General features: G+C 40.6%; 1 protein-coding gene across 3 annotated transcripts in view; it reads right to left on the bottom strand.

Annotated features, from left to right (window-relative positions):
* Window positions 1-1900: 1900 nt before the first annotated feature.
* Window positions 1901-22399, bottom strand: part of KCNQ5 (potassium voltage-gated channel subfamily Q member 5) — a 303172-nt gene continuing 282673 nt past the window's right edge. For 2 of the 3 annotated variants that reach the window (XM_055810306.1, XM_055810305.1), the window contains 4 exons: window positions 16908-17016; window positions 8899-9030; window positions 7868-7994; window positions 1901-7468 (listed from right to left, as the gene is read on the bottom strand). In XM_055810306.1, the coding sequence (XP_055666281.1) occupies window positions 6527-7468; window positions 7868-7994; window positions 8899-9030; window positions 16908-17016 (1310 nt within the window). In that variant the 3' untranslated portion in view covers window positions 1901-6526. The remainder of the gene's footprint in view (window positions 7469-7867; window positions 7995-8898; window positions 9031-16907; window positions 17017-22399) is intronic. The other variant, XM_055810307.1, reaches the window with a different exon arrangement.

Below are 22399 nucleotides of genomic sequence, written 5' to 3'. Positions count from 1 at the left end.
TGGCGGCCGCCCCGAAACACCGCCACCCCCGTCGCGACTCCTGCCCCCGCCAGACATGGCGACTCCCCCGCCGGACGGCGCGGCTCACGTGGCGGCCCTCAGCGTGCCTTAGGCTAGGGGCACGCTGATTGGCCAGGACGGGCGGCTCTGTAAGCAGTGATTGGCTGGCTCGGCGAGACGGCGCGCGGGCGGGAGAACCTACGGCCGTCCTGGCTGAAGCCGAGGCTGAGCTCGCGGCCCGTCCGCGCCCTGGCGCGTGCTGCGGGGCCGGTGGGGTCCGGCGGCTCCGCCGGCCTCGGGGCAGCTCGGGGCAGCCTGGGGCGGGGGAGGGGTGGGGTGGGGGGCGCTCCGCTGAGGGCCAGGCGGTGGTTTAGGACGAGAGGGGCAAGAACTCGGCCCTGAACCTGTGGGATGCCCCCGAAGTCTGTGGGGTGGCCGGAGGGAGGGCAGGCAGCCTCAGGGGAGGCTGGGGAGTGAGGGTGGTGCTGAGTAGTTTTGTGAGGTGTCCAGGCTCGTGTCACGCTGATACACTGCAGTCTGAATTTTTTAGGGAAGTCGTAATATTTAATCTCAAATGAGGCTTTGATGATACTTTAATGAAGATTGTAGTATGACTGAGCGTACCAAAGCCGGCATGGTATTGGAAGCAATCAGAATGGCTGTGGTTGGAGGGGCCTCTGGGGGTCACCTTGTCCAGCCCCGCAGCTCAAGCAGGGACACCAAGAGCTGGTTGCCCAGGAGTGTGTACGTTGCCAATGATGGAGACTCTACAAGCTCCCTGGGCAACCTGGCCCAGTGCTCAGTCACTGTCACAGTGAAAATACAGAAAAAAAACCCCAAACCCTGAGGAAAAGCTAACACCCCCCTTCCCTCCTTTCAATTACACTGAAAATCTGCTAAATGAGGATTTACGTTTCCCTTTTAAGCATGGTCCTGTACTATTGTGCAGAGCTGAACGGTGAACATGTATGTGTCTATGCATGCACATTACTGCTTGTGCCTGGCCTTTGTGACCTGCAAGGTAACAACTTAACGGGAAGAACTTCACATTGCTGTCCTCTGACCCTTCCCTGCTATCGCTATGTACACGTGAAGCAAGACTGGCCAGTTTAACACAAGAGGAGCAGGCACATGTTTGCTTTTTTTTTTTTTTTCCTGTCCTCTGTTTATCCTTAGGCAGAGCTTGGCAGTGTTCATATAGCCTGTGCGTACAAATGGCTGACATGGAAAAATCTGCCTTTCTGGAGACTGCACCTTTAAATTTCAGTAAGATTATGTTCATCAGAGAGGTAGGGGATCAACTATCCCTGTACAAGAAATATCTTGCTCTGATTTTGAAGTCTCCACAGGCACTGACTTCACCGCAAGAACAGGCTCTCTGTATTTCGTACTTCACACTGAAATAGTAAAGCTTCTTTTTGGCAGGACTACAGGAAGAGCAAAGTGGGGAAAGATGGCTGTACGCTTGGTGCAGCAGCATTCTAGAGCAATTTTAATGATTCAGTGCAGAGGAAAGGGGTTCACCTAGGCCTCAAGTTAAACTGAGGTAGCAGATGGGCCTTCCCTGAGGAATCCCGCTCCTCACACAAGCCCCTGGTTGCTGATCCTGAATCAATTACCATTTATCTAACAGGGAAGGTAATAATAACTTCCAAACTCATTTTCATAGAAGTGCTGAAACGTGAAGTTTAAGTAGACGGTTACCAGAAACTGAACATATCAGACTGGTTTGTGTGCATTTTATTCTAGTAAACTTCCTTTGTGGTGTTTTGGTCCATTTAATAAAAAATTACGAAACTTCAAATGGAAAACAATGAGCGATTTAAATTTTTTTCTTGCCTGATATGCACTCACACCATACAATCTTTCTTGTAAGGAAAGAACCCCAGTAAGCATGGTGCTTTTCAAATTATTTTTATTAACAACAATATGGATTCAACTTTGTCAAGAAGTTACAATTAACATTTTAATGTACTGGCTAATGTTGCAGTGTCAGTGGAAGCAGCCTTTGTGCCTTCTAAGTCTGTTATGAAACTGTCTTTTTATCTTTCAAAGAAGTCAAAAATGCTTCCAATAGCAGATGATATTGGGTATGTCTGGAATTGTCCTATGTGTGGCCACAGCCGAATGAATGGCCACATTTGCATCCAGATGAATGAACAGGAAAATATTACATGCTTCCACTGACGCTGCAGGGGACAAATCTTATTTGAAAAATCAATTAACCTTTTTAGATAGTGACAGCACTTTGTGTGATGTGGTAATCCATTTGAATTAAGTCAGTTAACACACTTGGAAAAAAAAAATGTGAAGCAGAAATATCTGGGCAAATTCTTTTCTAACCTGTATTTCATTCAAACCTAATGAATCCAAAAGGATTGCATGACATATGAGTCAGGGTAAAAGTTGGCCCAGAGAGGCAAGTTCATTCCTGGTATAGGTGGGTTCAGCTCCTTTAAGGTCAGTGGAACTGAGCCTGATTATCCCAATGGAGGCTGAACTTCACCCAGCTGGGCAGTGAATTCATTGAAGTCAGAGAAGCCATCCAAGGATGAATTTAGCCTCAGGTGTTTAAACCCTTTTTTCGTTCCTTTGCTATTACATTTTCTTTTCCTGCTTACTCCACTTTTCTGATTATTCTCCTTTTCTCTGTGCTTTTTAAAAATGTCCCTTCTTCCCTTTTTACATCAATACTTTGTGCGTTATTTTTTATATAGTCAATGTGACATGGGTAAATTCAGCTAAATATTAGTTTCCTCAGGAAATAACTGGAATATTACCATTTTCACTTTAAACAGATGCCCAACAAATTAAGGATTTGAAACTGAGTTCCTGATTCAAGAAAAATTCTTGAATTCCATAGAATGAATGAATTCCATAGAATTTTTGCTTGAGTAAGGATTGCAGGTCCCAATCCAAAAATAGTACTGTACATCAGATGTTCTACTATACATCAGCAATTCAGTATGATTTATCACAAAAGAGCAGGTGAATTACTCATCACCATACTATGAGAGCAGTCATTCTAAGTAGGATTATCTCAAAAACATATGGAACAACCGTGGGCACTGTGAATAAAAGTGTATGATCTTTGCAATCTTGAACCCTAGGCTAAACCACCATATTCATATTTAAATAAAAAGTATAGATCATATAAGCCAGGAGCAATTACAAATTTTTATACAAATAATAATCATCAAAACTATTCTTTTCACTTCTCTTTTCAATCAGATACAAGAAACACGCTGATCAGAAAACAGTTATTTGGATAAGGCATAATTCCTGAAGCTCTTACTTAAGATCAAATTCTCTCTTCAACAATCCTCAAATGGATTGTAAATCAAAACAAAAGTTGTCTTGTCCCTACTCATAAACAACTCTTATTATCTGTCATGAACTGGACTTTATAAGCAGCTCAAGACAAGAATTGAAAAGCCAGACAGGTCCTTCTTTTGTGAAACTGATGAATGATTGTCAGTCATGACACTGTCTTTTAAAAAGCGAGTGTAGAAACAGGAAACTTCTCATGAGGAAATATGAGCAAAGCTTATAAAAATCCAAACAAACAATTCTTCCTCTCCAGATTTTCATATATTCACTACTCTTTCTATTTTCTAACAATATTATGTTAAAAAATTCCTATGTGATAAGACTTGCAGCTACAAAAATAATAATGGTGAGCACAAAAGAAAAAAATCAGGATTTTAAACCATAATTTGAAAAGATACAATCTTCTGGATTTATTAGTACTTTGTAAAGACATTAACATTTTCATACATAATTTATAGAACTCATTCTTTTGTGCACAAAATTGTATTAAATAAATTAACTTAAAGTTAGAAGGACTCAAGCATGTCATTTAAGGCAAAAATACCAAGTTTCCGTGAGATAAATTATCCGCAAAACCCAAGGCCCTGTGTCTGTGCGGCATCGGTACAGGCAGGGCCAATGCTCAGTTCTCCCACTGATGCCTTCCGGGCTCAGTGGGGCTGCAAAACCATCTGCTCGTGCAGATGAAGGTGGAAGAGTGGTGTCCAATTCATGATGCCTTGATTTTTCGATCTCGTCAAGAAGGGGAAGGGAGTTTCATTGCTGACACACAGTTGCCATGTGCCGGATCTCTTGCTCCTTGACCGAACCTAAGTGCAGGTTTACACTTAGGTCAGCAGGAGGGTTCACGTGAAAGGCAAGAAAGGCACCAACAGTTAGGAAAAAGAAAGAAAAGCCTAAAACCAGCTTGTACATTTTTAAATATTGGATAGTACTTCAAACTTACAGATCTGTCTGATAAACCACAGACATTCAAATAAGTTAAGAGTTAAATGAACTGAGATGTAGAAAAATCCCTATTTATCCTCACAAAATTACTGCTGTAATCAGGCTTTAGTATGATCAGACTGCACATGAAAGAAAACAGGAAAGGCTGAATGTGGTATATTATATGGCAAATCAGTGGTGAGGAAATTGTGCTTCAAGGTGTCTTTCAGGATTTAACAGCTGAAGTTTGCTCCGGTGTAAGCCATGGAACACAGTGTACCATCCGTGGACCCCATATAATGACACAATATATACACTCTACAGTTTGCATGTACTTTCACATAATAAGTTTGTCATGTAACATCCAGGAATACTTCTGTAAAGGAAATACGGAAGCAGAAATTGTAATGGTTTCATAGTAAACAGATCAAGTCCTTCACAATACAATCTACAGCATTTAGCCATGGTTAAGACTGGAGTGATATTGATGTACAGAGTAAGTTCCCAGCAGGTCTGGGCCTTGAGAGAACACTGCCCTGAGTGAGCTGGCACTGGCACCCCTGTACATTCGGTGTTCCTGCTGCTAGAGGGAAGCTGAGCCCAAATCGGGTTGTCTACAAGCCTGTGGTGCAGGTGGGATATAAATCAGGGGAGGCAACATACAGAGACCTCGTTCAGCTGGGAAGAGCAAAAGCCTGTTTAGGCTCTGCAAGGGATCTCCCAGTGGCAAAGCCTTGCTGGGGATGTGCAGATAGTCACGAACACTGCTCCTGCATCTCAGCAGAAGTGAAGTGTAGGTTAGGATGAGAAAAAACAGAGGATGTATCAAGCAGGAATACTTGGTCTCATGTAGGCTTTAAATTTGGAAACTCAGGTATTAGGAGGAAGGAGTCTGAAGGTTCTTTCTTGGAAAGTTCACAAGAAATGACAGCAGGTGGGACACAGTGTTGAGCTATAAGGGTGCAACTGCTTTCCCCTCTCTCCTCCTCCCCTTTTATTTAAAAACCAACCAAACAAAACCAACCAACCAAAAAAACCTCATCTGCAGGTTTGTTTTTTTTTTTTTTTTTTCAGTTAAGGTGGTCTTCCCCATTTCTATTTCCATTTCTGGTTGCCTACATGGCCTTTTTTTTTTTTTTTTTTTTTGGAAATAGCACTCCATATCTGTGACTGACAGGCTGGATTAAAAAAAAAAATCCAGCTTTTTGCCTCTTTACCTTCCTTGTTTTATTTTCTGGGATCATTTCCCTTCCTGCACATCTAAATCCATATTTTTTTTCTTCTTCATTGATTGTGTTATCTTTGTTCCCTGTGCTGTCCTTTTTAGTTTCAGTTCCTCATTTTCCCTCCTTTCCCAGCCTTATGAAGTAAGTGCTGTCATGGTATCACGTTGGGACTGCACAGAAAATTGCCAAAATTTCCACAGAAGGAAATAGTCTTCTACAATAAAGGCAGCACCTGCTTCCTTCCCTCACCTACTGCTGCCAAAATGTTTCAGATTCACATGATAGCTCCTCAATGAGACTGGAAGGAGAGAGTCCCCTGAATTTTTACTGCAGTCACCCAGGTTATCCACTTCTGAGGCCAGCCCCAATCCTCAAAATACAAACTTTTCATAGTAAAATAATGTTCTTGTTATAAAGAACAACACGATAGTGGTGTGTCAGATACTTTTGCCACAGCACTAAATCACCAAAAATCGGATGGATATGAACGTACTTTTCAAAGTTAAAAATAACTGACTACTGATGAGCTAATGTGTGTATCTTGCAACTGGCAGCCATTTCTAATCCCATATTACTGGTTTCCTTGGTACCTTGCTAGCAGCTGTAGATAATTTTTTGTTGTAAACATAAACTATCATCTAAATCAGGACATTATACATATATATTTATTTATTTAATTAGTTCAGAAGCAAAGTGCTTTAACCCTTACGATTTTTTACTTCTGCCCTGTAGAAACGGCACTAGGTCTAAATGCTCAGATTTTTGCTTTTTGATACATCCTGCAGCATTAGCTTTGTAGGCAACTCATTATTTAAACCTACTGTACTACATGAAAGGCCGTACTGTAGGTGTAAATTTGAATGTTAGCCGTCACTTAAACATGCATTTTCATGCAACTAGGAGATATGGGCTCATTCAACTGCTTTGCAGATTCATCCTGATTTTCGTGATTTTATCTTATTAAAAAGGCTTTGAAAACAGTTCATGCTATGATATGTATGACTAGAGGAATGACCCAGCCAATGAAGAAAGCCCACAAGCTGTTATTTAAGTTTGACATGGAGCAGATTGAGTGCTTCTGTACCGTCCCCTGGCTTGCAGATGCTTTGAGATGATCTTGATATTCCAGTCCTTAGAGAGTCAGCAGAGAGAGTTGTTTCCACTAACGGGCGCGAGATGGCTTCAGTAGTCTCTGCTCCTGCCTCTGTCTCCAACTCTTCATCAGTTATAAATAATTTTGACTCCCTCCATTTGGAGTATACGTCTTGGCTACCTCTGGAACTGCTGGAGTCACTGCCAGCAATCTGTACATTCAGTTCTTCTGTTGATTGTATAAGGTTTTGTACAGATAAAGATTTTCCTAAATCCATTTGCACCACAGGTTTAACAGAGAGCAGAGGTTCCCCTTCTGTATCCAGGCTTTTTCTCCATGTGAGATCCTTTGTCGTAGTGGACTGTGCAACTTGTCCGTTATCTTTTGATGCAACAAGGCAAGCGGTGACATCAGAAATATTTTCCTGTGTGGTTACAGGAATAATATGAACGGGCTCAGGCCTATTGATATGCTTCATTGATGAGAAAGGTGGTATTTGTAATGTTGTTGGAGTTGCTGGCTTAGTTGCCTGGTTTATTTGGTTTGATGTATTATTAACTGTTGCAGGTCCATCATTTGGCACTTGCGTTGCTTGACTATGCATAGCTGGACTAAAAGCATAGTAAGCCTGAGTGCTGAATTCATTTGGTGTCAGTATAAGCTGCAGGCCACGAGGCAGATTGGCACTAGCTGATCTGGATACACATCCACTGATTTGTGCAGAATTAGACAAATCTTTGCTGTCTGATGGACTCTGATAATCAGAAGTCTGCTCACACTCAAAAGCTGGCATTTGAAATGAAGCCAAAGTGAGTGCAGATGCGGATCCTTTTCGTAAGACTTGTTGATAAATATCTAATAGACAGTCCAGCTTTGATTCAATGGATTGTACCTAGAGGAGAAGAGTAAAAGTTTGATGTTAATACCAAATACTAACTTAAAATGTTTGGAACCCAAGCAAAGGGAAAATATGACTACTGAAGAGAAGAATGGAAGGAGCTTGGTATACATTATTGACCTTTGAAAAATGACAAAAGCCATGTAAAGTTTTCATAAGCAGACTGATAAAAGGAAAAAAAATTAATAACCTGCAATTTTTCCTTACTTTTTTGTTCACGGAAGACAGTTAAGGTAGTGTGATTCATACAAATTTTATTTCAACATGTAAACGAAGGGGGCTTTAGAAGAAAAAAAAGTAAAAATTACCTGTTCAGCCTTGGAAAGTGGCAATAAAATACACAGAAGGCATGAGCAACAAAGCAAGATAAGGTGACACAGAAAATCACTCTACCTGTTTCTCTACCTTGACTACGCGCCCTAACATACTGAGGTCGTCAGTTGTCTCATTCTCTGCAGGATTCTTTTCTCTACTTCTTTTATCTGCTGTGATTTGTCCTTTCCCAAGAATTTGGTCAACGCTGTAAGAGAAATCAAAAGTTGCCATGATTCCTGAAATCAGTGATGATATGGAACTATTCACTATATCCATACATTAAACATTTAAATCACAGTACTTCAGAAAAGCACTTGAGAAAGAAAAACCCCTTGATTTTATTAATTAAAAAGAAGAAAGAAAAGAGTTATTTTTTAGCATTTGAGACTGCTTTTCTTTTCCATTGGCAGGAACTGGGAGCCGGTACTTCGCCATCATCTGGGAGATCCAGGGCTAGACTTGCTGAGAGGGGGAGCAAGGAGGTGGCCTCTCCAGCAGCCTGATACTGTGGAGGAACAGACATACCAGTGTCACCCTCAGCTCTCCCATCCTAACAGCAGCAGCAAGTCCGGGGAAAGCTGTCAGTTTGAAGCAGGCATCTCAGCCCTGATGCTGGTAATGATACACATGATGCAATGTCGTGGTTTTTTGGGTTTTTTTTTGTTGTTTTTTTTTTATACATGATAACAGCTGGGAGTTGAGAACATAAAATCTACGGAAATGCTACATTACCGGTAGTTCCCAATTTCTTTTACACAAAAAAAGGAAGTCTGGGGTGGGAGAAAGGCAGTTCTTAATGTTGACCTCATCCTTTTGGCGACCACCTGACTAAATTCCTTGTTTATGAATGGACTTTACAGATACAGGGTTACGTTTTCTATTGTTTAGACTACTGTTTTCTGGGGATAATTTAGATACATGGGTTTTTGTTTGGTTTTACCCACAGTGTAATTTCTGGCTCAGCTGTGTTCACGGAAGGAGAGGCTGGGCTGAAGCATGGATGACAATTGTACCCAAATGTAATATGGAAATGTGAAACGTTACCAATATTCATTATGCAGTGAATGACATAAGATGCATATGCAGAGCAGAAATTATTCTTTCCTTACCGCGACTGAAGACTCTTAATCCTGCATAACATGTCTAGATGACCTGCTGAATACTGCTCAATGACATCTTTGACATCATATGGACGAAGTGTTTCCTTAAACTTTCTCTTTGCAACATGAAATTTCATAATTCTGTCGGGAAAAAGCATTTCACAGATTAATCTTCAACAGTTGTGAAACAATACAATATACCCTGACGAAAGTTTACAGCTAATTTTTATATGGAAGATATTTTCAATCCAGCTTGTGCAAGTGAGCTTTTCCTTTTACAGAATTGTTTTTATAACTACAAATACGTAGGTACAAAGGCGTAGGTACAAATGCATTGTAGCTATCCCTTTGAATTGTTAATACAAGAGAAAACAGGTAACACTATTTTGAAGAGTGCAGAGCATGCCTGGCTTTTTTATAGTAGGTGCCTGATATGAAAGGTACTGAAGCTTAACTTCAACCTGGGGTTAGTCCCACTGACTTGAGTGGGATAGTTTGTAAGCTACATTTGTGCTTAAGCTACTTCTGTTCTTGTTAGAGGAAAGATTTCTCTAACGAATCAATTACACAAACAAACAATAGTATTCTTTTTCCAGTGCTTTTTTAAGTTCCTTGCTTTCCATTTTGTAAACAAAATTAAATTTATGCACTCAATTCCTTTTTAATTTAGTTTTTTATTTGTAATTATCATTCAGGCCTAAGTGGTTTTGAGTTATTTTGCTGACTTCAGATCAAACTTTGAAGGCTACTTAAGTCTTCATGTTTGTCCCATATTGAACTATATGGGAATTATTGTTTAATTAGCATTTGTGATTATTTCCTTTGACTTTTACTGCAGAACAGTAAGTATCAGATAACAGTAAACATTCAAAATTGATGAATGGTGTATGTTTTTTACGTCAGACTTGTACAAGTTTCTGTCATGCTTATGGGATGTCCACAGAGTAATTCTTCTTCGAATGAAAAGGTTTATATTAAATTGCAAGTTTTAAATAATAGAATTGACAAATTTGGAAAGTAAATGACAGTGAGCTGATTTTCCAGGTCAGCTGTGAAAACCTGCAGCTCTCCTTGGTTTACATGAGAACGGCAGAAGGGAGAACCATGCAGGCAGTAGGAGAGAAACTGAGGGATCAGGTGTGTTGGCCATTCTGGTCTGTGTTATAGAGCTTATGGAGCCCCATTAGGGCCAAATTGCTGATATTTGCTATCTATTGCAATTAGAAAAGCAGAGACGGTAAATTGGTATCCTATTCCAAATGCCAATATTTCATGCTAATATATTCCCTCTTTGTTTACTGTGATATGTACTTAGCAGCTGTAAGACAATGAATTATAACTAAACCCAAAACATGGCTCTTGTTCTGTGATAAAAATAGTAAAATTAGTAATGTTTTAGTGGAATTTAGGAAAACTATACTTTGTATAGTTAAGACAGACGTCATGGTAATAGCTACGTGGAGTCAGATTAATAGTATATCGTGATCCTCTACCTGTTTCTGTATCATACATAAATGTTCTTCCAAATAATATCAGCCTTTTCCCACAGTGCTTAGGTTGTTGATATTTCCCATTCTGGTAACTTCCAGATAAGAATGAGGTTGCTTGTCACTGGCATAGAGCTGTACCTATGATTCTGATTATAGAAATTAAAAATGGAATAGGTCTGTTAAGAGTAGTTCATCACCTTGACAGTTCAGGACCTCCATTGCAGTTTTAAATATGTCAGATGATGCACTTTCCTCTTTCCTATTGTCAGCTGGTTCTTCAGATTTAGGGATTTTGGCATCTTTTGTAATCTGAAGGCCTCTGAACCTGGGATGCAATTTTTTTTTTCTTTTAGCTGTCAAATGATGCCAAGATGTTCTGTTCATAATAGTCTGACAGCACGGACAATCTCCTGAAATCCAGTTCTTTAGTCAGGTTACAGAGAATACATGATGTAGCTGACATACAAGAAAGTATTCTTTTGTTATTATTCTCTGTTTTGGTGGTCACAAATTTTTACTTCATGCTCTTGATAAAGTAAAAAGATGACACTCTATTAGAAAAGCAGAGCCAGAGGATTAGTAGCATATTTGAAGACAACTGAATTTACCACAACTGGGTGATTTTACAAGCAAAGAGACAGAAAACTAATTTTTATTAACAGCCATAGAAGCTTCTTAATCAGCGTGCACAAAAGTCTTCATTACTGCTTTCCAGCTTTGTAACAGGTTTTTTGCTTATCAAGGCAGTTTGTTCCTAATGTTCAGAAGTCAAACACAGAATCGAAAGCATCATGGCTGTATCACTGAGGTGTAGCTGTACTAGTTCTGGTTTAGGTATTAGCTCACGTGATGCCATCAATTAAATTCAGCAGGGTTTGGAACAGACTTCTATAGCTTAATTTTTGCTTCAAATATGTAAATTTTTCCATAAACTGTGCAAAAATCCGAAGGGTTATAAAACACCGGCATTTTAAAAGATTGCAAGTTAATTATGAAACAGAAAACCTGACTTCTTTCAGCGATGGAGCCTAGCAACTGCTTTGCAGTTATTAAATTTGGTTGATTCTTCATAGTTATTTACTGTCAATTTTAAAAACTAAATTGGCTTTCTACTTGTTGAAATAACTATGTAATTGAACTTGATAGGCTTGAACACCCATCTGAAAGATTATTACAACTATATAGAGCATATTCAAAAATCGTGAACAAAAAAGCCTTCGAGCTTCCTTCCTTCACGCTTCTAGAATAAAGAGCTGTCTATTCTGGTGTGTTGCTGTGGGATAAAAACGAAGGGTCCGGTTAAGCGGGCACAAGTGGGTAGTCTACCTGTACCAAAAGAGGGAAAACGAGCACGAAATTATTCATACCCCAAATATCTGAAGCACCAGCCCTTGACACGAACGGGAGGAACGGGGCAACCAGCTCCAGCTCGGGCTGTCTCTTCTGGCTGTACCACGAGGGGGCAAACACGGCTCGTGGGAAACGGCCGCTGCCGGTACTGCCCAAACGGCCGCGATGGAAAGTCAGAATTTACCCGAAAGAACAAAACCGTGTAGTCCCCCTGACTTTTTGAAACATTATTTATATTTTTAAGTCGCTGTGTGCCCTGTAGCGAGGTGGTGTTTTGTAACTCAAATCTAACGTGATAGATGATGCGCTGTTGTAAGCCTACTCAAATGCCAAGTGTGACAATTTTCTGGTGAGAATTAACCATAAAAAGTAGCCTATTTCAATGATGCATCCAGAGGAGAGCAGAAAAAAAAGTCTAGTGCTGAATTAGACCAATATATCAAAGTGCTTTGTCTATAGTTAATGTCTAAACCACAGGTCCCATTAATCTTCACGTGCCCTGATAATCTGTAGAAAGCTACAGGTCCAGTACTAATTTTGTCTTACTGACCCGTAGCAGCCAAAAGAAGCATCCATTTCATTTACCTCTTGTCAAATGCAGGATCAGCACTGATCTAGAACGACAATGTTTTCTGAATATGCGTGTTGCATCTCTTTCCTGGCATTTGTTGCATTTTAATTTCCATTTGTGTTGCCCCTTCTGCTGTTAGAAGCTATTCTGCTTGTCATTAATACACTTTACTGCGACCGGCACCGAGTCAGAATACCTTTAATACTCTGCGCATCCCTGTCATACTGTTATTTTTGTAAACCTCTATCCTGTCAGTCTCGTCGCTATCTCAGGAAGAAATGGAGCTGCATTCTCCTGAGATTCAGATAAACTCATATATGGTTACTGACTTGAATATTAAAAGACAGGTAGGTTGTTTTACCTATAGCTAGATGAAATGACCACAGTTTGTTTGCTCATTTTACTGCATCAGGAAAGCAGGTGCACACCAATCTAGTTGTGCTGGTTCCTCTCTATCTCTCTACCTTTACTTTGCCAAATAACCCTTCAAATAACTGCAACGTGCAGCAGAGACCAGGACCCGATACAGACAGGACAGCAAACAAAGGTGGTTGAGAGATGGTTCCACTACATGTGGCGTGAGCGGGTCAACATTGTCCCCTCTCTCGGGTCTTGGCCTGGACCAACCCACCCCCTAGGAGCCAGAGACAGCATCTTCTCCCAGACACACTGCTGTTGTAGGCAAAGACACATCTGAGAGCCTTGGCCTATACTCTGAAGATCATGTGGGCAGAAAATACACAATGTGTTGGGATTTAAAAGAAATAGACGATTCTGAAACGCTACCATTGAACAAATTCACAATGGCTGCTAAAAATACATTTTATAGGTGTAGCAGAAACATTTCAAAGACTGAACACAAATGGTAAATTATATTTTCCTTATTTTGGCTACTAAATATGTATGACTATTCAACTAAGTAGCTTATCAGCTCAAGAATTCTCAAGTTTCATTACATTTAGCTACATTTATTATTATTATTATTATTATTTCTTACTAACAACAAATGAAAACATATCTATGCAATCACTGGAGTTAAAGAGAGAAAAGACCTTTTAGGTCAGGAAGTTCATCTTCCTGCCACTGCAGCTATTTCCTATTGCTTATTTATTTATGCTTCTCAAATCTAATTTTATATTCCATAAATAGTGAAATAATTCCATCATTTCCATGGTGGAGAGTATTACAGCATTTAGTGTCTCTCGCTATGAAAAATTATCAGAGATATCGTAATATATGGAAACAAGGTATCCTCGTCTTCTTTTTAGTCTCTTTTATATACATTCATCCCTGTGAACTAACAGAGCTAGATAATGCAATGTTTTTTGTTAGTCTCCAGGAACTCTACAGGATATTAATGGCTTTTTGTTCATGACAAGACTAGGGCTGGTTGAGTAGTGCTACCAAAGCTGCTGGCCCAAAGGCTCCACGTACTGCTAGCAAGAACTGCTTTGTGCGCTGCTCTGATCCCAGCCAGAGGCTGCAGAGGAGCAGGATGGATCCTGGCCTGGTCCAAGGCATGCTGTGGAGCACACATTTCACCACGCTGCCCATCTGTTCCTTGCTCACCCAACACTGTGCAAATGCATCAAGCAGCTTCCCTACTGCCTCAGTTCGTCTTTCCTGACAGAGGGTTTGTAGTAAGGGGGAGTGGAGGGAGCAGCACAAGAGATGGGATGTGGAACACTCAGCTTGGGGGACTTTGAGAGGAGGCTGACAGCTCAACATGTTACCGGTCAGGTCTGCCCAGTGGGTCTTCAGTAGGACTGGTTCAGAGTCCTACTTTTGGAAAGGGTCAATACGTTAAGAACTTTTCCAGGAAAAGACTATTTTCTCCATCTCCTCTTTTAACCATTTCAAAATGAAAGTTTGGGGTTTTGTTTGTTTAAAATCAAAAAGTTGTTTTGAAGAATAAAGTAGTCCTGGGAAAGATGTAAGTAAGCAAGGTCAAAACTGAAGCAGTACACTTTGAAGTTTCCAAAACGAAAGATTATAAATAAACCAATCTTTGTCTTTGCTATTTCAAGGCTGTCCAACCTGAGAGTAACCAGCACATTCTAGGCTCCTTTCCCAAACACATCCCCAGTTCTTTCTGATTCCAAAACTGAGAGAGGCCCTACCTCTGTAAACCCACAGGCATGAATTAATTTTGCTAATTCCACTTTTTCCTCCAAACAAAAGGACCATTTGTATCCCTGTAAATCAAATCGTACCCAGCTCTAAGCAGGAAAAAAATAATTACTCTCCCTTATTGCAGTTTTTCAAGGTGATATAGCCAGAATGGATTAAACCATGTGTGCTTATATTTGGGGTCTTTTCATAGTATCTCATGAAGCTATGCAAGTACCTTCTGTCTTCATCTGCTCCTGTATACCAGCATGAAAGTAAAAACAACCTCCACCCTCCCCCATTCCCCCTGTAATTCAAAGCTGTTGCTAAAAACAAACTTCAAAATGAGGCACAAAGTTTCCATATAGGCAGATGTTATCATCTTGAAATTCTACAGTTACTATATAGTGTCTCAGATCCTTCTTCAGATGTTTGCATAGATCCCGGTGTAGTCAGGTAACAGATACTCTGAATAATCAGAAAGAGGAGTATCAGCTACCCGATGAACTGAATTATCAGTCTCTTGATTTTGAGAGATGAAGGTATAGCATTTAACATGGCATATTACTGCTTTACAGATCTCAGACGAAGGTGTTTCTGAAGCAAGATTTATGTGCTGTTTGTAATCTAGTGAAACATTAATATTTGCAAGGAGACATGGGAGAGATGCATGGCTAACTGATAGCAAGTGGAGATTCTTATTCTCAACCTCAGTGGTGAAATGAGTTGGTTTTTGGTAAGCCAAGTGTGCAGAGAAAAAGTTGGAGGTAATCTAAAAAGTTGACTCATCAGTTAAATAGTGCATGTCTGAAACATCGAACTGTTGCAGCTTTGCTGTTCTGATTAGAACATTTCTGTGGATGGCGCTGTAGAAGTTTGCTAACCACGTCCTTCACATTTGGTTACTTTCCATTTGAGCTGGTAATTACCAAGAGAACCAAGCAAAGATGCAGGTGATGCATTGAACAACCCAGTGATGCCTTTGAAAACAAGCTCCATTAATTTAGTATTAAAATGTCAAGATGATCTTAAGGAATTTGGACAGTATTAAGAATGAGATGACCATTGATACCACTTGCCAGTGCAGTGGCAAGGTGCACTTTTCCAGCCAGTCTGTTTAAAACGGAACATCACAGACAAGGATCTCTGGCACCAGAGCCAACAGACTATGCTGATTGTTCCTAATTTGAGCATTTTCCATTTGAAGGAACAGGCCTGCCTTTTAGGTGGGTGTCCGCTGTGTAGAAAGATTTCTGTCACCTGCTGAAACATTGCTGGCAAGAGGGGGTTCTTGGCGGTGACATCTGAGTTGCCAGTTGCAGTAGCTGTGGACACAGACCTGGTATCTGACATGTCCTGTGAGGTCATTTCCAGGCTGGTTGGAAAAATGGTTGAACAGAAATCTGCAAGTGATCTGTCAAGCTGTCTGCACTAGTAGAAAGGTATTAGAAACAGGCTTACTCGCCATCTGTCTGCATTGGCAATCGGTGGAAAAAGGGGAATGAAATACAAGTAGCCCATAGGTTATCACTGTACAAAATTATTTGATGAAGAGCTTGAGCCCTTTCTTCCCATAGTGCTGAGAAAACTCAGGCAAGAGTCTCCCTGCAGGAAAACATCATCTTGCCATAGGGTTTTGTAGAAAGTCCCTGTGGCTCCTGCCTGCAAGAAGGACAGGGGGCACTGATGTGACTGTGATGCAGAGCCAGTGGGGTGACCCGCAGCAATAACCTCGGGTTTGCTTCAGCAGAGACGGAATGCGTGGCCTCTCCTTGCTTGCCGGTGGACCCGTTATGGTGGGGATCCTGCCTGTCAGGATTTGCACTTAAAAATGAAATTCAGGACGGTGAAGAGCCCTGACAGTCTCAGTAGGATGAATGCGAAGTTTAAGCTTTCAAAACAGGTAATTCTATAAGTTTTGATGGAGTTTGATACTTTCTTGGAAAAGAATGAGACTATTAGTTTGAAATTATTTGGGTTATATTTAGTTCAACGGATAGTGGTAGGCAAGGCTTTGCACAATTGAATGACTGTCATTATTCTGCTGTTACCAGAAGAAAGCTGCAGTAAAAAGCCATATGACAGACAATTTCAGGAATATGGAAGTACAATAAAACCCTAAACTTAGAAAGGAAATAACTTTTCCAGGCAAGACTATACACATTCAGTAAAACTACATCAAACTGGATTACAGTATTTTTGATTACAGGAAATATAGTGGAAAGCAGCATTCATGATGCTCTCTCTTTTCTGAGTCAAATTATGTAACATTTTTAGACATTGAGAAACCAATAACAGAACAGGTAAAACATTTTTACTTTTAACTTAACTAAAATACTGATGGAAAGGAATCATAAATAAATTACATTAGCATTAGTTATGTAACAAATATAGCCATGTAATAAGTTCAACTACCATTTTATTAATTGACATGCAGTTAATTAGAATCTTAATTAAAGAAATCTCAAATATTTATACACTCAGTATTTTTTACTCACCTGATTGCTCTGATGACAGTTTTAAGAGCAGGGGTGAGATCTTCTACTGACACATCACACTGGCACCCTTTATCATCATAAACATCATCTGTTCCAAGACTGGTGTCAGCTGCAAAATACAAGAGCAGACTAAACAAGCAGCATTTAAAAATCTCTTCCTTAGTGTTTTCTAACGGCCTGCACAATGGTTTGGAAAAATAAGGACTATAAATCAAATGAGACAGAGCTTCATCAGTTTATAAACTCTATCATGCACTTGTGTGTGTCTATGCTTGTGTCATAAAAGGCCTGGGTAATCCCCAGTGTAAATAGTAAAAGTTAGGAAGGAAAAAGGTCCTGTTATTTTTCAAACAAATTAATAGTTGAGTACCAGTATGTCTGTTCCTCATGTCTCACTGTTTTTCATCACATTCTCTGTCTTAAAAGGAAAGTAGTGAGCTAACAGATGTAATGGCAGAATCAAAAGATGCTGAAGTTATATTCTTTTTTTTAACCACTATGGATCAGCCTGACACTGAAGACAAAGGAGAAGATCCATTTCATTTAATGAGGAGGCTGTGGAATGATCCAATGCTTTATTACAGGTGAAGATAAACAAAGTACCTTTTTACCAGCAATAAACAGAGGATGACATCCATCATGGATCAACTGCCATTTTAAACCTCAGAGCCATGTAGATACTGCAGTTTTCCTTTAAAACAGGAGCTTAAGCCAAGTTACTGTATTTATTTGCCTGAAAAAAATAGATCCTCTACCCTTTCCTAACACCACCTCTGCAGAGTTACCATTTGAGAATTAGCTAGAAAACTCAGGAGTGCGCAGTGTACCTCAATGCACAAAGAAAACGGGGACTGATGCATGACCAAGAAGGTTTACAAACTTAAAATGTGCTGGAATGGGAACAAAGCAAGGAGAGCAGAGTCAGTGGATGCCTGTACATCATATATGTCTTGAAGGCACATGAAGTACAGGAAAACTCTTGAAGGTAGGTGTTTTTTCCTCCTAAACCATCTTTCTTCAACTGCATAAAGTCCAGATGCCTACTAGGTGAAGAATTTCATCCAAGGTTCGTGTATTTCAACATTCAAGTGTCTCTGCTTCATGAGGAAGAGAGTGTGAAACAGAAGAGTGACATGAAATAGAGAAAAAAGGGTGGGATTCAGTAACTCTCAGTAATGGAGATTTCTTCCCAGCCCTATGTTCCTGCCTACATTCATGCTGTTATTTAAAACAGGCTTAGTCATCCAGAAACACTGCAAACAAACCATTTCAGAGGCTCCTATTATAAGCAGATTTGAAGCGCAATCAGACACAAATGATTTAAGGACATTTTTTGCAAGATCCTTTTTCAGAAAGACAGTATATTAAAGATGAAAAATATTCTTTGCCCGTCAGAAGTGCCTGGAAATTTCATGGTACCTTTTACATCTAATAGGAATTCTATCTTGGCATAAACAGCATTTTACAAGGCTGCATCTTCAGGAACTGGTATTCCTGCATTGTTGTCTTCACAGAGTTGATATTTGTCCATAATAATTTATTTTGATGACTCTGGCTACTTCATTACCCTCGAGAATATAGTTTCTTTTTTGACTACTGCTGAACTGGTACACTCATGAGGAACATCTGCTGTAGCTTTGAAGAGCAGGAGATTTTATCTTTGACAGATCAGCTTCATACAGGAAGAAAGATGGTTTATAGCCAAGTTAATAATATTTAAGTACATATGAAATAATAAATGCAACCTTAAAAAAGAAGTTTTATACTGTAAAAGTGAATTTTTTATACAAAACTGAAATTTCCTCTTCCATGTTATTACTGTAAGTCATGCCTACAGTGATGACAAAAGCGCTTTTTTCTCACACTCTTTCATGAGCTTTCATGACTTGGCTTATCTTACTGGTGAAATACATATTTCTCTCCATCTCTCTTGCCTAACTAACATTTGGATGCCTGCCCAGAAATGCAATTAGCTGAAGTAAACTATGTTATTAGTTTGATAGGTATATACATTACCTACGCCCCTCCCCCCCCCCCCCAAAAAAAAAAAAAAAAAGTGCTAAGTATTCCACAACACTAACTTTCCAGGTGTCATCCCTGATCAGCCTCGCCAGTTACTTCTCCCAGTGCTGAAATCTCCCAGCTCATTTCTAAATGCCATACTAAACCCAAAGCTTTTTATGCTGCTGGTATTTCCAGTGGCTCTCTAAGGTTTGAATCTACTCAGTTATGCCAGTGTAAATTAGGAATAATTCTGCTGAGGGCACAAGAGCTACAACCCAGTGAAACAAGAGACTCCAACTTGAAAGTTTAAAATAAACATGTTTCTGAATGGTTGTCTCACTGATACGGTCCTGGGTCCTTTGCCAAGTACAGTGTCACTAATAAAAAGGCTTCCTTAACACAGTATATCTTTGCAGAACTGTTTTGAGAACAGTGTGATACAATTGTGGTATTCCATGTTGCTCACATGTGGATAAAAAGATCAGCAAAATCTTTAGACAGATGCTGAAAAATTCTTCTAAATTTAAACCAGCTTTAAGAAGAGCTACCGCTCCTAATAGATCACTTTCTTTTTTTCCTTTCTAATATTCCTACTGACATGAATTTCCTTCTTTATGGCAGGCACTCGGTACCACATCTCAATAAAACTTGTGAAAAGCCAGAAACCTTGTTTGATTCATATGGGAAACATTCCTGTTTCTTTAGAATACTGAGCCGACTTGGGAAAAAGTTTGGGAGATGCAGAGTAACAATTTGGAAAAAAAAATCCACACTGAAATCAAAGTTCACATTCTGATGAGTCTTTCCAGTGGAAGCTCATGTTGTGTACGACATAGTTACGAGGTGAGATGTACTTGTACCGCTTCCGTCCCTCTCGAGTTTATCCTTGAGGTCGGGGCTGCGTTGGGGTCAGTTTGGCTGCTCTGGCAGCTCCAGCATGTTAAAACCCGGGCCAGTTCCCAGGCAGGGCTAAGCCATGGCCCCTGGCAAGCCTCACTCCAAGCTCCTGCCTGTTCCCAGAGGGAGCCCTCCCCATCACTAACGGGGCAGCTAGACCCCCTGGTGCTAGCTGATGCTTAGCTCTGCACACATCTGCTTCGTCCTTCCCCGTACCCTTTGTCCATGTCTCCTGCTCTGCTGAGGTGGCTGTGCACGGTCCAAGTGGGCTCCACAAGGAACCTTAGGCAGCAGCTGCTCTGCATGAACTTGGCCGCTCTGCTAGGCCTTCCTAGGGTTAGCACGGGTTGTTCTTTCTCTCCAGGAGCCTCTACCACCAGCTAAACAGGCCTTTCAAGTCTGTTGCTTGGGCAGGTCACAAATCTGGTCTCAACGATGGCCAAAGTGGTTTTTAATACCGATTTAGACATACTCCTGCAAATCTCCCTAAGAAGGGGTGTCAGGCAGTCTGACAATCCAGGAACAATTCCCCTTTTCTAATACCAGCATCTTTACAATTCAGGATGTATTTTAGAATCATAAAATCATAGAGTTGTTTAGGTTGGAAAAAACTTTTAAGATCAGCAGGTCGAATCGTTAACCCAGCACTGCCAAGTCCGCCACTAAACCATGTCCCTGAGCACCACATTTACACGTCTTTTAAATACGTCCAGGGATGGTGACTCAACCACTTCCCTGGGCAGCCTGTTCCATTGCTTGTCAGCCCTTTCAGGGAGAATTTTCCCTAATATCTAATCTGCAGCCCTTTCGATGAAGAATTTTCTCCTAATTCCCAATCTAAACCTCCCTTGGTGCAACTTGAGGCTGTTTCCTCTTGTCCGATTGCTTGTTACCTGGGAGAAAAGACTGTCACTCACCTCTCTACAACCTCTGATTTTTATCTGTAAAATGTTTATTTCACAACTGCTGCGGCACCTACTGTTGTCTTAGAATCTTTGACATTATTTACTTTGGGCTACATCTTGTCTTTGCCGCTATTTGATTTCTTCCAATTTCTTCCTGAAGAGCAGTCTTTGATTTACTCACACATCAGATCAGCACTTAACAAGAAATAAAAAAGGCATGCACAAGTCATTAAAATAATCTTGATATTTCCCCATTTGTCACAGTATTTACGTACTCTTCATGCAAACTTCAGTCATTTATGATCACCCCAAATGAACGGGAAAAAATTGCACTGTTCTGAAACACTGCATCACCAACAAAAAAGTTACAAGTTTGAAGCTGCATTTCATATGGCTCTGTGCAGAAGTTACGCACAAGGCTTGATTTATATTCCTGTAAATAACATGTGTCCTTTCTCAGAAGTGTTTTCTGTTGTTTAATAACATGCTTTGGCATTGGGAAAACTGTGACACTGCTCTGATCACCCTCATAGCTTCATGCTTTCAATGTCAGTAACGCTCAAGTAATTGTGTTCCTGTTTAACAGAATCAAAAAGATTTTGTACTCCAATTTGTTTTCTGGGAACTGCCATACGCTAGCAACAACAATTCAGATTAAGAAGCTCATGTGCCGACACCACGAATAGTCCTGTGGAAGTGCTCCTAACATAGCAATTGGTATGGTGATCCCAACACAGACCTTTTGACTTGCTTTTTGGAAGCCTTTGGAAGCACTTAGGTCTTACTCTGACTGTGTAGGAAGTAGTTAGGGCTGTTCATGTGGGTGATCTAAATTGTTCTGCTGAGGCTGAGTCCCCACCTTTTAGACGTGACAAAACCTAAATAGGTGCCTGAAGTTACCAGTCTGAATATGACTCTTAGTGTAATAAGTTAAACTGTAGATGTTACAGCACAGTGTTTTGTCAACTTGGTTAAAAAAGCACTGATTTGGGAAAAAAGTCTGATTGATTTTCATAGTAATGCACGACTCAAGGTAAGAAATGGATGGTGGCCTGATGGTGTGGAGTTACATCAAACCATAGTGTATAGCCATCATTCAAAATCCAGAGTTCAACTTGGGAACTGAAGTCCAAGCACTTCATAATGCAACTCCGTAGCCTGCTCCAAGCGCAGAGTTGCTCTGGCTGCCCAGGGCAGGAGTGCAGGGTGCCCCAACGTGACACGCTCATCTCCAAACTCATTTTCTGTGTAAGTGGTCAGAAAGAAAACGAGTGAAGAATTCAGTGCATCTGACTTCTGGGCAAGTAAAGTTAAGACATAAATTCAAAACTTTTGGAGGGCAGGCTGTCCCTGCGGGAGGTGCCAACACAGAGCTCTGCTGCGGCAGGGGTGCCCAGGCAGCTGCTTTAGCGTTAGGCTCCAAACTGCCTTACTCTTAAACGGCTGCTGAGCTCGGATGACTGCTCTTGTTCAAGAAGCAATGCTGCCACCTTCATACTCCCATTACGCTATTCTTTCAGCCCCTTTTGCAAGTAACGTAGAGCCTCTGTTACGCTGCTCTAGGTAGTGCCTAGGGTGCCTACGAGGTAGGTGCATTTCGCGCAGCTTTACGCTGCCTTTGAAGTAACTTTCTTCACCCTGAGCATTTGCTGTGGGGAGCTAGAGATTTAGCCTATATTCTCTAAA

This window comes from Falco peregrinus, chromosome 7, assembly GCF_023634155.1.
Source record: "Falco peregrinus isolate bFalPer1 chromosome 7, bFalPer1.pri, whole genome shotgun sequence".
Taxonomy (NCBI): Eukaryota; Metazoa; Chordata; class Aves; order Falconiformes; family Falconidae; genus Falco; species Falco peregrinus.
Note: the sequence above shows the minus strand (reverse complement) of the source record. Positions and strands in the feature narration are given on the sequence as shown.